Source organism: Myxocyprinus asiaticus, chromosome 33 (genome assembly GCF_019703515.2).
Source record: "Myxocyprinus asiaticus isolate MX2 ecotype Aquarium Trade chromosome 33, UBuf_Myxa_2, whole genome shotgun sequence".
Taxonomy (NCBI): Eukaryota; Metazoa; Chordata; class Actinopteri; order Cypriniformes; family Catostomidae; genus Myxocyprinus; species Myxocyprinus asiaticus.
The window spans coordinates 27,593,187-27,608,124 of record NC_059376.1 but is presented as its reverse complement, the minus strand read 5'-3'; the positions used below and the strand labels follow the sequence as shown (position 1 = coordinate 27,608,124).

General features: G+C 36.4%; 2 protein-coding genes across 5 annotated transcripts; both read left to right on the top strand.

Moving 5' to 3' along the window:
* Positions 1 to 879: 879 nt before the first annotated feature.
* Positions 880 to 6,516, top strand: LOC127424190 (microtubule-associated protein RP/EB family member 1-like). Of its 2 annotated transcripts, none has more exons than XM_051669161.1 (7): positions 880 to 1,070; positions 1,509 to 1,665; positions 2,013 to 2,158; positions 2,271 to 2,466; positions 4,872 to 4,978; positions 5,984 to 6,136; positions 6,224 to 6,516. In XM_051669161.1, the coding sequence occupies exons 1-7, from the start codon at positions 1,011 to 1,013 to the stop codon at positions 6,272 to 6,274; spliced, it is 870 nt and encodes a 289-aa protein (XP_051525121.1). In that variant the 5' UTR covers positions 880 to 1,010; the 3' UTR covers positions 6,275 to 6,516. The 2 variants fall into 2 exon arrangements, with proteins under 2 accessions (XP_051525121.1, XP_051525122.1); XM_051669162.1 differs by having other exon boundaries at positions 918 to 1,070; positions 1,543 to 1,665.
* A 1,424-nt stretch (positions 6,517 to 7,940) lies between these two features.
* LOC127424189 (organic solute transporter subunit alpha-like) lies at positions 7,941 to 14,236 on the top strand. Of its 3 annotated transcripts, none has more exons than XM_051669159.1 (7): positions 7,941 to 10,442; positions 11,118 to 11,230; positions 11,317 to 11,390; positions 11,501 to 11,656; positions 12,523 to 12,634; positions 12,830 to 13,082; positions 13,532 to 14,236. In XM_051669159.1, the coding sequence occupies exons 1-7, from the start codon at positions 10,379 to 10,381 to the stop codon at positions 13,960 to 13,962; spliced, it is 1,203 nt and encodes a 400-aa protein (XP_051525119.1). In that variant the 5' UTR covers positions 7,941 to 10,378; the 3' UTR covers positions 13,963 to 14,236. The 3 variants fall into 3 exon arrangements, with proteins under 3 accessions (XP_051525119.1, XP_051525118.1, XP_051525120.1); XM_051669158.1 differs by having other exon boundaries at positions 11,079 to 11,230; XM_051669160.1 differs by having other exon boundaries at positions 7,941 to 10,909; positions 11,079 to 11,230.
* The last annotated feature ends 702 nt before the right edge of the window (positions 14,237 to 14,938 follow it).

Below are 14,938 nucleotides of genomic sequence, written 5' to 3'. Positions count from 1 at the left end.
GGCTGTAAACTGAGACTTTAGATTGTGGCTGGCTAAATGAGAATCAGTTTTACTTGACATGAGCAAGAAAGGACGCAACCATAACCTGAGGCTTCAGATTGTGACTGGGGGGAAACATGTTTTATAACTATTCCTTTCATAGCTGGAGTGAGTGATGAAGCACCGTGGAAAATTGGTAATTCTTAACTTAATCTCTCTATCTGTCTCTGTTGTATGTGTGTGTGTGTGTGTGTGTGTGTGTGTGTGTGTGTGTGTGTATGAGAGAGAGTACTGAATCATAATGAGGTCTTTTTATTTAATACAACATTTTGAGTTACATTGGTAAAACTGTGTAATATCATTTTATTCATTCAGCGAGAAACATCACAGAAATTCATAACCAACGTCCTAACCAATAATTTTTTAAAGAGGTCTTTCTACTTGCGTTGATTTAAAAAAAATATTTTATTTTTAATCATAATTGTTATTTTCCCTTTCTCAAATTGTTTCTCGAATGGCCTCGCAGGCCGGGTAAAATGGTCTTTACGGCCCTGAGGCCAAATGTTACCCACCCCTACTATACATGGTTTATTAATTTACAACATACATTTATTAAGTTATTTAAATATTCATATAAACATATGTAACAAATATAAAGCTTTTAATTTTCATAATTCTATCAAGTCAATAATAAGTTTACCAAAGGTTTTGATGATTTCTGCATGCACTTAATTTAGTTATGTGCTTATTTCAGTCGGTTGATAATGACTTTTATTTTGACAGCTGAGATTAGCTATGCGTTGACTCAGTTGATGATGACTTTTATTTTGACAGCTGAGATTAGCTATGCGTTCACTCAGTTGATGATTACTTTTATTTTGACAGCTGAGAGTAGGCAGTTGTGTGTTTTTTCCAGTTTGTAGATAATAACTTATTTTGACAGATGTGATTGGTTAGTAAGCTTCTGTTTTGGTCTTCGCCAGTTTTCAGCACGCTGCTGCTTGAAGCTGCACGTTTAGAACGACACGCCGATGAAACAGCAGCCGGTTCTTTCACATCACATCAAAGTTAAGAGTTTTTCTGGACCAAACGTAAGATAATGCCATCGGTTTCATGTGTAACACTCATAACTCGACAATTGTAAAAGACTTACAATAATTATGTTATTTTACGTTATGATTTAAAAGTTTGACAGTTAAAAAGTCAACGGTCAGCTGTTTAAATTAACAAACAATTCATAATTTGGACAGATTAGCAGTTAAAACTTAAAACAATCCTTAAAGCAGAGCGTTCAATGACTACTCTACAAAGTAAACGGAATAAACCAAATTTAAAAAACTATTTTATTTTCTAATTTTATATACGTATAATGTCCCTATTCTTGTTTCAGGGCTAAAGCTCTGGGTAGGACATAAAAGTACAGCCTCAAGCTTGAAGTGACATTAAATAGGAAGTAATGTGATGTAGATGGTTTGAATGTGTTTAAGGAAATGAGTCCTAACCCATTTATGAACAACCTCTTTTTCCAGCCACTTTCAGTTAAATTCATCGGTTTTGTCTCAGGCATGGCTGTGAACGTGTACTCGACATCAGTGACAAGTGAGAACCTGAGCCGCCATGACATGCTCACATGGATAAACGAGTCTTTACAGATGAACCATGCCAAGATCGAGCAACTGTGCTCAGGTCAGTGACCAGCTGTCTGGTTCCTTCACTTTACACACCCAACTTGAGTAGATCTTACAGACACTTGTTTTACTCCACTCACTGTGCTTTCTTGACAAATATAAAGTTTCGTTTGCATTTTGAGAAAAAAAAAAAAAAAACTATAAAGAAAAACAGTGGGATGTGTCACGGATTGACTGTCATTTGCATGCTAAATTTGCCTTCAATATCCAGGTCAACATTTAACACACATTAGTGACAGAATAGACAAAGATAGGACAGTACTCAGAGCAGGGGGAATGAGAGCAGTGAAAGGTTGGGACCTGCATGAGCATTTTTATTTGTTGACTTTGCTGTTGTGTTTCAAGGTGCTGCGTACTGTCAGTTCATGGACATGTTGTTCCCATCAAGTGTTCCACTGAAGAAAGTCAAATTCCAGGCCAAACTTGAGCACGAATACATTCATAACTTCAAACTCCTTCAAGCCAGCTTCAAGAAGATGGGAGTTAGCAAAGTATGTAAACCAAAGCAACTCCACACTACAATACCAGTAAACAAAATGTTTTCAAGATGTAAAATATGTAAAGCCCGAACATGTCTTTTTTTAATCTTCCATTACTGTGCAGATTATCCCTGTTGACAAGCTTGTGAAAGGCAAGTTCCAGGATAACTTTGAGTTTGTGCAGTGGTTTAAGAAGTTCTTTGATGCAAACTATGATGGGAAAGAATATGACCCGGTTGGAGCACGGCAGGGACAAGATACAGCCGACAAACAGAGTCCAGCGGCAGCCACAGCCAACAAGCCAAGGAAAGTCACCTCAGGTGAGGAGAGAGAACAAGTCCTCAGTATATAACTTGGAGACTTTTTTGGGGGTTTATCCTGTTATATCAAGTCTCCTGGGCAAACTAACATGCATAAATGTATAATCTTTAAAGGAATATTCCCATTGTCAATACAAGTTAAGCTCCATTGACATCATTTGTGGCATAATGTTGATTACCACAGAAAATAATTTTGACTTGTTCCTCCTTTTCTAAAAAAAACAAAAGAAAAAAGGAGTAATTGAAGTTACAGTAAGACACCTACAATGGAACTGAATATGGCCAATATTTGGAGGGTTTGAAGTCAGAAATGTGAAGCTTGTAATTTTATAAAAGAACTTACATTAATTATTCTGTTAAAACTTGTGTATTGTTTGAGCTGTAAAGTTGTTTATCTTTGTTTTTATAGTCATTTCAGGGTTTATGGTGTTATGTCGTCATGTCAACAAAGTTGTAAAATTGAATATAACTTTACACAGAAAAGGTTAGTTAGCAATTTTATCACACTAAATCATGTTAACACATACAGTTTACGTCTTGTGGCTATACGTTTGAATCATTGAGTAATAAGTACATACATTTTTTACAGATTGTCCCCATTCATGTCCATTGTAAGTGCCTTACTGTAAACCATATTTGTCTCTCCTTTTCTTAAAAAAAAAAAAAAGTACAAGTTGAAATTCATTTTTGTGGTAATCAACATTATGCCATAAATGCTGTCGATGAGCTTAACATGTATTGAATACTAAGTATTCCATTAAATATGACTATGAAAACCCTTTAGGATTGTAGAGGGATAGTTCACCCAAAACATGAAAATTCTCTCCATCATTTACTCCCCCTTATGCCATCTAAGATGTGTATGGCTTTCTTTCTCTGCAGAACACAAACGAAGATTTTTAGAAGAATATCTCACTTCTGTAGGTCCATTCAGTGCAAGTGAATGGTGGCAGGCCTTTGAAGCTCCAAAAACTAGATCAAGTCAGCATAAACATAATCCATCAAACTTCAGTGGTTAAATCAATGTCTTCTGAATTGATCCAGTTGGTTTTTGGTGAGAACAGACCAAAGTGTAACGTTTTAAATGTACATCTTGATCATGATTTCAAGCTCGGTTACACTACCTATAGCGCCATCTAGTGCACTGTGCATGCGTCATCCAGCTTGAAATCATGATCTGTCCTTGAGACTGCAATGGCAAGATGTACAGTGAAAAAGGAGTTAGATTTTGGTCTGTTCTCACCCAAAACCATTTGGATCATTTCAGAAGGCATCAATTTAACAACTGGAGACTTATGGATTACCTTTTTGATGACTTTATCTCCTTTTTGGAGCTTCAAAGGCCTGGTCACCATTCACTTTCATTGTATGGACCGACAGAGCTGAGATAATCTTCTAAACATTTACATTTGTGTTCTAAAGAAGAAAGAACCTTATACACATCTGGGATGGCTTGAGGGTGAGTAAATGATGAGAGAATTTTCATTTTTGGGTGAACTATCCCTTTGTGTATAAGCCTACTAATATATAATAGAAAATTTAACTTTTTTAATGAATTACTTTCAGCATATCAGCCATTTTGTGTTGCACAAGCCTTTCAGAAGTACATGAGGTCTAGTATTATAGTTGGAAGCCAGTTGTCCATTGCTCCAATACTAACAGGTGTATGACAGGTGCAGCTGTTATGGATTATGATCCCAAAATATATGGGCATGAACCAGTCACACACCTATTGGCCAGTCCATTAACTGTTTTCACTTATATGAGAATGACTGGAGCCTGAAGTTGAATGTGCTTGAAATACTTGTTTACTTCAGACATGGGTAGCACACCTTTCATCAAGCCAGTGGCTCCTGTAGGTAAGATGTTCAGTACTACCAGTCACACTGCCTACCCACCTTCTACCAGTCTTTTCTCCTCTGATGTTGTTGTTCTGTTTAAGTGTTGCATGAAAAAGTCACAATGCGGTTCTCAGAGGGGTTTATAGCGTTGGGTCTCTCACTGATTGGTATGAGGGCACTATGTTATTTTAACAGTGTTGAGGTTAGTTTCATTTCAGTCACTTTTGGAATAATGAAATACTTATAATATTGAATTCTTAAAAGGATGATTCACCAAAAATGTATCTTTCTCTCGTCCTCATGTCGTTCCAAACCCGTATGACTTTCTATCTTCCATGGAACACAAAAGGGGACATTATGCAAAATCATCTTTTGTGTTCCATGGAAGAAAATCATTGGTTTGGAATGATTTGAGGGTGAGTAAATACAATTTTATATTTTGGGTTAACTGTCCCTTGAAAGGAAAGTTGACTGTGGTCAATTTGAGGCTGGAATTGACCCTTATCCTCAAGGGAGGTTCACAAGTATGTATAACAAGATGATGGATGTCATGTTGATCTTTAGCTCCACAGCGTTCAGCCACAGCACCCAAGTCTGCACCAAAGACAGCTCCAACTGCAATGCGCTGTGCAGGAGGTGGGGATGAAGACAAAGGAGCACTTACTCAGATGGTAAGACCTTGATGTTATCAATAAATGGACAGTAATCACATTTGTTTTAGCAATACTACTGTGTTCAAGGAGAGAGACATATAATTTCAGTGTTCAGAAATATGAATATTAAAGGGAGAGTTCACCCAAAAATGAAAATTCTCTCACCATTTACTTACCCTCATGGTATCCCAGATGTTTGACTGACTTTCTTCTGCAGAACACACAGAACGATTTTTAGAAGAATATCTCAGCTCTGTAGGTCCATTCATTGCAAGTGAATTGTGGCCAGTACTTTGAAGGTCCAGAAAGCAAATACAGGCAGCATAAAATTAAGCCATACAACTCCAGTGGTTAAATCCACATCTTCAGAAGCGATATAATAGGTTTGGGTGAGAAACAGATCAATATTTAAGTAAATTTTTACTATAAATCTACACTTTCACTTTCTTCTTTTGTTTTTGTTGATTTGCATTCTTGGTGCATATCACCATCTACTGTGCAGGGAGGGGATTTATTCTAAAAATCTTTGTGTTCTGTTCAGCAAAAGAAAGAAAGTCATACATCTGAGAATGCATGACGATGAGTAAATTATGAGAGAATTTTCATTTTGGGATCAACTATCACTTAAAGCAGTGTTACTACTTCAGTTGAATTTTTAAAGTGAAAGTTCACCTAAAAATGAGAAGTCTCATCATGTGTTCACCCTTATGATGTTTCAGATCTGTGTGATTTTCTATCTTCCAGTGACCATAAAAGATGTTTGGCAGATTAACAGCCTCAGTCACCATTTCCTTGTATTGTCCCTTGTACTGGAAAAAAGTGGTCTATCTCTATATCTGGATTGAATAAATTTTCTCAGTTGGTTATGAAATGCTGTCACAGCACTACATATACATTAATGGTTCGATTATTCTTTTCAGAACAGAAATTATATTCTGTCTGGTTCCTCATTCTGCTATTTGAGAGCAGCTTCCAAAATGTTTTCAGACATACCTTAATGTTTTAAATTTCCCATCTGAGCAGGTAAATGACCTGAAGGCCACCATTGCAGACATGGAGAAGGAAAGGGATTTCTATTTCGGCAAACTCAGAAACATTGAGCTCATCTGCCAAGAGAAGGAGGGTGAGGGTGACCCAACACTTCAAAGGATCATGGATATTCTGTACGCCACAGATGTAAGAGTATCTCAGTTTTTAAAGTGAATCTCAAACAAAAGTTTCTTCAACAAGCTCAGTTGTGTGGTTTCCTCTGTTCTTCAACAGGAAGGTTTTGTAATTCCGGAGAATGATGCAGGTGAACCGGAAGAGTTTTGACCAATCCAGGGGTGACAGTTTTGAAAATTACCCATTGAACTCTGAAATGCACATATACTGTACTGGCTTATTACTGCTATTCTGCTGCACTAGCCTTGGGTCCATTATTTTGAACTGTGACTTTTGAATGTATTTTCAGGGAAGTTCTGTACCTTGAATTTTCAGCTTTTTTATTGAACACTGAAAAATAATTACTTTTGTGAAAGAAAAATAAAGTAGTTACCAGTGGCTGTTTTATACCAGTCTCTCAGTGTTTCTTGAATGGATCATGCATATCCACTAAAGAACACTGGTAGTACTTGAACATGCCATTCTGATCCATTCATTTGTCCTGTTGTAAAAGAACAGGCATGATGAAAGAGATCCTTAACTGTATCTTTCTGTGTTCTGATCTGTTTCTGATCTGCACATTTGATTGCTAGTTGAGTAGCTGAGTGTTGAGTGATGTTCACTTCCTCTTATAAGCTGAGACAGGATGTGTATCAACTTCTTGTTTTGCATTTCCCTTTTACACAGACATGAGGCAATGAGAACACTTTGTGAGTTGGGAGAACCAGCCTTAAAGGAATAGTTCACCAAAAAAAATTATTTACTCACCCTCATGCCATCCCAGATGTGTATGAATTTCTTTCTTCCACTGAACATAAAGATTTTTAGAAGAATATCTCAGCTCTGTAGGTCCATACAATGCAAGTGAGTGGTGACCAAAACTTTGCTCCAAAAAGCACAAAGGCAGCATAAAAGTAATCCATATGATCCAAATATAACTTTTTTTCTCTGTACATTTTGTCATTTCAGTCTCTTGGCACATTCATGATTTCAAGTTTGATTACACTTCACATGGTGTTAGGAAGTCTTATCAAGCTTGAAATCATGATCGCTAAAGAGACCGCTGATGTCAAGATTTATAGTGAAAAAAAGAGTTCCATTTTGGTCTGTTCTCACCCAAAACCAACTGGATGACTTCAGTAGACATGGATTAAACCGCTAGAGTCAAATGGATTACTTTTATATGGCCTTTATGTGCTTTTTGAAGCTTCAAAATTTTGGTCACCATTCGCTTGCAGTGTATGGACCTACAGAGCTGAGATATTCTTAAAATGTTTGTATTAAGCAAAAAAGAAAGTCATACACACCTGGGATGGCATGAAGGTCAGTAAGTAATGAGAGAATTTTCATTTTTGTGGTGATAGAGTTGCACTGAAACAGTCATTCATTTAAAATAATGATTCAAACTTTGTTTCCTATGTGATTTTGAACCTACAACCTTTGGTTCGCAAAAAGCTACCAATACCACCATCAGGCAAAATTTGCAAGTCTTTGCTTTGCAGCACTCTTTTATTTTACATTGAGAGACCCATAACTGCTCCGTTTTTACAGTCATAAACTACAGAAATTCGCATACATGCAAAATGATACCATATAATTTTTTAATTAGAAAACACGAATCATTTCTCCCATGGTTTTAGCTTCCTAGGCATCTGTGAAGCCGTTGGCTTCTGAAGACAAGGTTTGACGTCTAGCTTTTGTAGTCCTGGCACATGTTCCCCAGCTTGAATCATACGGTAAACCTCTGGGAAAGAGAGAGACTGCGGCTCCGCACCCGCCGCTGATCCATCAGACTCCCTCTCACGAACCACGTCCACATCCTGCTTCTCCATCGATTTACGGAGTCGCCAACACGTCTGCTGGAAACAATTAAAAGGGATTCATTATTCACTCCACTTCTCTGTGATTTAGATCGAATGCTCAGTAAACATCAGCAACATACTTGTTACTAAAAGAAATTCTTAAACTTTAGTCATTTTTCTTCAGGCTATCCTCAAAACCACTAATTCTTTTCAAATCATTCTTCAAGAATAAGCCCTTAAAACGCAAAGTTAAATTTAGTTTAAAGTGGTTTTATATATATATATATATATATATTACTAACATGAAATGCTCATTTACTGCATTTGTTTACAAGTACATTGTCTTCCGTATACGCCTCTCCGACAGTCCACCAATCATACGCGTTCCATAAATTTCAAAATAAAAGTTTTTTTTTTTTTTTTTGTTTGTTCCTAAGTTCAATGCACATAAAGATGTATTGTTTTATTTAGATGTATTGTGTTTTTATTGTAATGGACAAATTAATATTTCACTTTCTTCCTCTGATATATGATTTTTCTATATACATATATATCTTTTTTTCTATTGTAGGCTATAATTAACAAGGAAATATTTGTTAAAGTTAGTGACCAACTGGTGTTATTAGTGACCACTGGTGTTATTGAGGTAGAAACAAAGCATGAATATACAGTGTAAGGACAGACCAAGTAAATATCATTAGTTGCAATATTTATTATAGATGGAAAACTGCAGCATATTTCAGGGTTCGTGTGTTCATTTTAATGTCACTAATTCTTTATTTGTTCATTTTAAATAAAAATATTTTATTCATTCAGTTCATTTATTTTGTATAAAACACCACTTATTACAAGTACAACATATCTCAATGAGCATCTTTAACTACATTTTCTCAGTAACAATTCTTGGTTCATTCATGATGAATTTGATGTGCAATTGTAGTGTGCTCCCTTAAAACGCACTTCGCTTTCCAACAAAAGTGAATAGCTGGGTCCGTAAACAGTAGTCCATAAGACTCATGTGCTATGTTCCATGTTTTCTAAAGTCACACAACAGATTTATGTGAGGAACTGACCGAAATTGTATGGGAATACTAGGAAAATCACTATATGCATATTTCAGCAGCCTCTGAACTCTGACCTTAAATTATTTTCCACAACATTTTGTATTTAATTTTTTTTTTAAAAGGTTTTAACATTGATAACACCAATGCCATGAAATCAAGGAACAAACATACTTTTTAAATTATTTAAATTAATTAATAATTTTGTTTTGCTTTTTGTACACTTGTTCGGCCTTGCACTAATGCTTGTATTAAAAATAAGTACAAAAGAAATACATAAATAACTTTACATGTCATAGAAGTGGTGTATCAGTTGAAGGGGACAAGGATTTTTTTCAGGCAATTGACAATTTCAAATATATTTTCTAAACAATTATCAAAACAGAGTCAAGCCATATCATTACCATTAAAGGTTAGGTTATAGAATGATACCTTTTATTTATTCGCTATTTGAAAGATTTTTCATGACTAAAAAAGTCAAGGGACATGTTTGTCAACATATTTTGATATTGACCCAAATGTTGTCAGAAATAACCTATTTGGAGAGGCACAAAGCTTTCTTTACAGAAGCTAGATGGCTCACAAAACTGAATCCTCCATTGATCTGCATTCAAATCTCAGAATGTTTTACATCTCATATAATTTTTTCACTCTGGAGAGTAATTTTTAATTAAAACTGATAGTTGCAAGGATTCATACTTGTTAAATCCGCCACAGCAGTATCTATAAAATATATTTTTAAATCCTCCAGTAACAATTGATTGTGATTGGCCCATTCTGAACAGCGCTGCCAAAAGTAACAGGTGCCACGTGACAGCAACGTCTATGCGCTGCCTGCTTCAGCAGTGGTCTAGTGGTCTGTCGTGTAAAAATAAATAAATACATTTCATTTATTAAACGATTTAAGCAATGTATTTTACGATTTTCTATAATTCTAGAACTTTTTAAGCACCTCTTGGTAAAAATGGCTATTTTCAAGGGTTTTCCAGGACTTAAATTTGAAAAAGCCAAATTCAAGTACTTTAAGCACCTTGTACGAACCCTGCTATTTAGTCAGTACTTAAAATATAGAGGAGTTATCATGCACTGGATTAAAATTGTACATGTACTTCATGCCTATCGTGAGGTTGTGTGGGATTGCCCAGACCTGCAGTAAGATGGACTTGGCCCTCTACCTGACACCCTACCTGTTTAAGTCAATCATTAACAAGTGAGCTCCAGAAGACATCCCTTTGACTATAGGAAGCCACCTCTGTGTAGATTTAGTACACCATTTTATCACCAATCCCCGATTTTCCTAAGTCTTGCACATGATTTAGGTGTTTGGCTTGTGTTTACTCATTTGATCAGTTACATGAGGGGCTCCTAATCAAGCTGCTTGTTTTGTGAGACGTCGCTGAATTCACTGAACAATGAAGGCGAACAACTGTACTTTCATGGGGGGTGGGATCCCTCTGTCATCAGAGTTCTTTAAAGGTAAAAGTTTTAACAGATGAAAAGTGTAGATATGTCAACCCAAATCATGTCTATCTGAGTAATGTAATGTCTTTCATGTGCTTTTCCATGATTAATGATGGGAATGGTAAGCTGCTATGGACATGGTATGTGCAGTAACGGAAACTGCTGTATGTGTTTTGAACGGTATATGCATTGACAGACAACACAGATGAAACTGCTTATCAGCATCATTCAACAACTTAATTGTTGGTCATTGCTGAGTCTGCTACCATTGTATCACTGTTTTCCAAATTCTGATATTTTCCTTGTTTAGCTGTTTTCAGGAGTATTAACCCCCCTTGCATCTGAGCTAGGGAAACCAGACTTCCCCATTTCTTATGGGACTGTTCTGTACTATTAAAATGTCTGGAGAAAAACGGCATCTGTTCACCCTACTTTGCTGTGATAAAGATTGTTGTACACAAGCAATTCAGCTAATTCAGCCTGTAGGAAGTATTTTTTAACATTATTACAATATTTTTCTTATTTTGCAAGGGCATCTCTTAATCCTATCCCTGCCACAGGATAGTTCTCATATCATGACCCTTAATAATGAGCAATAATGTGTTTTTATATAAAAATATTTTTTTCTTAATATATTTTTTCTGCTTGCAGTGATCAAAAACGATCTTTGGCTGTTCCTCCTTCCTGCAGTGTTTGCCGTGCTGCTGCTTGCTCTCTTCTTGGAAGAGATTGGCTTCTTTCTGCGCCATGTTCCCTTTCCACGGCGCAGACGTCTCAGCCTGTGGATCCTGGGAATGTACCCAGTAAAACAGCACCTACCACGCATTACTGAACTTCATTAATTTCTAGCTTGTAATTGCCATTTGGTAACATTGTGTTTCCTGTACAGGTCTTTGGAATGATGTCTGTTGTTGCTCTGTATGTTCCTCGCTCCTCATCTCTTTGCAATTTCATCGCTTCTCTGTGAGTGACTTTTGACCTCAACTGTTGTAGTCGAATTGCACAATACTGATGCCAAATGACAGACAAACAATCATATCTATCTGGAATGTGTTTGTATCATTTCTTTACAGATATCACTCTATTACACTGTTGAAGTTCATGGGTCTTATCAAAGACTTCTTCGGTGGAAAGGCCCGCATGCTGGAAGCATTAGCAGGGGAGAAGGTGTCTCCAAACCCCTTCCCCTGTTGCTGCTGCTGCTGTCTGCCTTTATTTGACATCAACAAGTACTTCACACAAATACCTGCTGGTTTTCATTTTAAAGGGATAGTTCACTCAAAAATTAGAATTCTCTCATCATTTACCCACCCTCATACCATCCCAGATGTGAATGTTTCTTCTGCTGAACACAAACACAGATTTGTAGATTTTATTTCAGCTCTGTAGGTCCAAGTGAATGGGAACCAAAATTCTGAAGCTCCAAAAAGCACATAAATGCAGCATACAATTAATCCATATGGATCCAGTGGTTTAATCTAATTGATTTTGGGTGAGAACAGACCAAAATATAACTCTTTTTTTCTTTTCTTTTTTTTTTCCACTGTACACCTTGCCATTGCAGTCTCTTGGCACAATCACTTCCTAGTGCTTGGTGCATGTGCAGAGCTCTAGATGATGCTAGGAAGTGTAATCGAGCTTGATTACTGCTTGCTCAACTGCTGATGTCAAGATTTATAGTGACATTTTGGTCTGTTCTCACCCAAAACCGATTGGATCGCTTCAGAAGACACTGATTAAACTACTTGCCGTTTTGTGCATTTTGGAACTTTAAAATTTTGGTCACCATTCATTTAATATTGCATTGTGTGGACCTACAGAGCTGAGATATTCTTCTAAAAATAATCGTTTGTGTTCTGAAGAAGAAAGATTGTCATACATATCTACAATGTCATGAGGGTAAATACTGTATATGATGAGAGAATTTGCATTTTTGGGTCAACTATTCCTTTAATAATTTCTGAGACTCTCTGAGACTATTTACAGCTGTTCTAGAATTAACTGTCTTTTCAGAATAGTTTAAAGTTGAAGTAAATGTAAAATAACTGGATTCTTTTATTATATTGGAGGTAAGGAGAATCGTATTCTTTTTCAGGACCAGTGTAGGCTGGATGATGGCTGCTGTCCTTCAGCTTTCTGTGGTCAGAACACTGCTGTTCTTCCTCACTCTTGTCCTCTGGACAGATGAACAGTATGACTATGGTGATGTGAGTACAATATGCCATTGCTTTCAGCTCACTATATTATTAGGTGTAATATGTTTATGGAACTGTAGAATGAAAAGCCCTGAGGAAGGCATTTAGGTGACAAATGTAGTCTCTACACAACATATCCATTTATCAGTTTCTGATTTACATTATATTAAACTGTGTCCCTTTGTATTCTGTTTCTCATTCTCATAGGTGGACCAAGTTAACCCCAACATGTATGTCAATGCTATAATTGCTGTTTCCACTTTTCTGTCCTTTTATGGCTACCTGCTGTTTTATAAAGCCACAAAAAGAGCATTGCCTGGATACAGTCTGCGAGCAAAGTTTATTTGCATCATTGTTGTCCTGGTCCTTTGTGGACTACAGAGTGGAATTCTAGAGACCATGGGTGCACTGAATGTCATCCCCTGCACACCTCCCTTCTCTGACCTCTTTCGGTCTCAATGTAAGAACTAGATTTGAAGTGATTCTGCACATTTTTATAAAGTTTGGGGATTTGGAAACAGGAATATGGCAGCTTTAACTAAAGCTTTAATTTGTTAAAGGGATAATTCACCCCAAAATAAAAAGTGCATACGGTGTATAATTATTTACCCACTCTCATGTTGTTCTAAAGCTATATATCTTTTTCTTTTATGGAACATGAGGCAGAATGTCAGCCTAAGTCACTATTACTTTTCATTATATGGGGAAAAAAATTATGCAATGAAATTGAATGGTGACTGAGGATAACATTCTGCCTGACATTTTCCTTTTGTGTTTAACTGAAGAATGAAAGTCATACAGGTTTGGAACAACATGATGGTGAGTACATGAAGGTGAACTATTCTTTTAACTAAAGCTTTAATTTGTTAAAATAACTCTCTCTATTTTCTCTATTGCGGTCTCTCCAAGTAATATTCCACTATTCTGTTATTGTGGAGATGTTCTGCATCAGCCTCTTTGCACATCACACATTCCGGAAAGTTGAGCCCTCTCCTGAGGAGGTTGATGAAACAGAAGATGATGCCATAAGAGAGCTCTGTGAGAAGGCGATTCAAACAGAAGACGAGCTGCCATTTGCTGTGCAGCTCTCCTCTCATGAGGACGAGCCATGCCATTCTAACCAAGGATACAGCAGTGACAGCGAAGATAGCCTCTGCAAAATTGAACATGCCCCACTGGACTGTTTCCCCTTCCCCTTACAGCACAGACTGCAAACTGCAGCAAGCACAGAGAAAGTTCATACTAAACCACCTAACAACTCAATTAGTGTGGAGCTGCCAACAATTACTGTCAGTGCAGAGATTAACCATACTGTCAAAGATGATGTTACTGTTGTATAGCCGAAAAAGAAGGAAAATATATATATTATTTTATTGTTTTGTAGTTAATGTGTGATTGTTGTACTTCACATGTCTGTGACTCCATTGTTCCCAATATATATATATATATATATATATACATATTTTCATTATTGTCCTAAGACTCTGATGTACAAACATGGTGACACAAAGGCCATGTAATTATTGTAAATTTCACTACCATAACAAGTTTTTTTCCCCATAATAAGATATATTTTTATGTTCTACCAATGGATTAATATTATAATAAAAAGAATATTACAAATTTACACAACAATTTATTACTGATTCCCATGGCTGTCACTTTGTTTAAAAATGGAGGGGACATGGGGGCCTGGGTAGCTCAGCAAGTATTGATGCTGACTACCACCCTTGGAGTCACAAGTTCAAATCCAGGGCATGCTGAGTGACTCCACTATTTCAAAAAGTGGTGGGGACAAAACTGGCAAAAGCAAAAAGTGGTAGGGACATGTACCACCCATCCCACATGTAAATGACACCTACATCAATATATATAAAGCATAATGACTTGAAGGCTCCACATATCCACCAAAAAGTAGATAAATCATTGATGTTTTAATGTCAATATGTTGGTTTAAAGTCTATTTCCATATTTCATGTCATGACACAAAAACACCACAATTTGTCCAACATATGTTTTTTTTATTAATCAGTTGAATCCATGATTCAATGACTCACTCATACTCATAACACATAAAATACCCTCATTTGTTGCGATCTATTGGGGTAAATGGGTGTTTCTTCAATTTATGGCACTTACAACACTGTAAACTTTGAGAAAGTAAAGGTGTTAAAAAAAATTTTTACAACATTTTTTTTTTTTAATTGTCTATTAACACTGTCCAACAGTGTATGTACAAGCACCACAGGAGATGTCATTTTTTGTCATGAAAATTCCCACTACATCTCAAATTCTGTGTTGTGTTTAATAGAATTC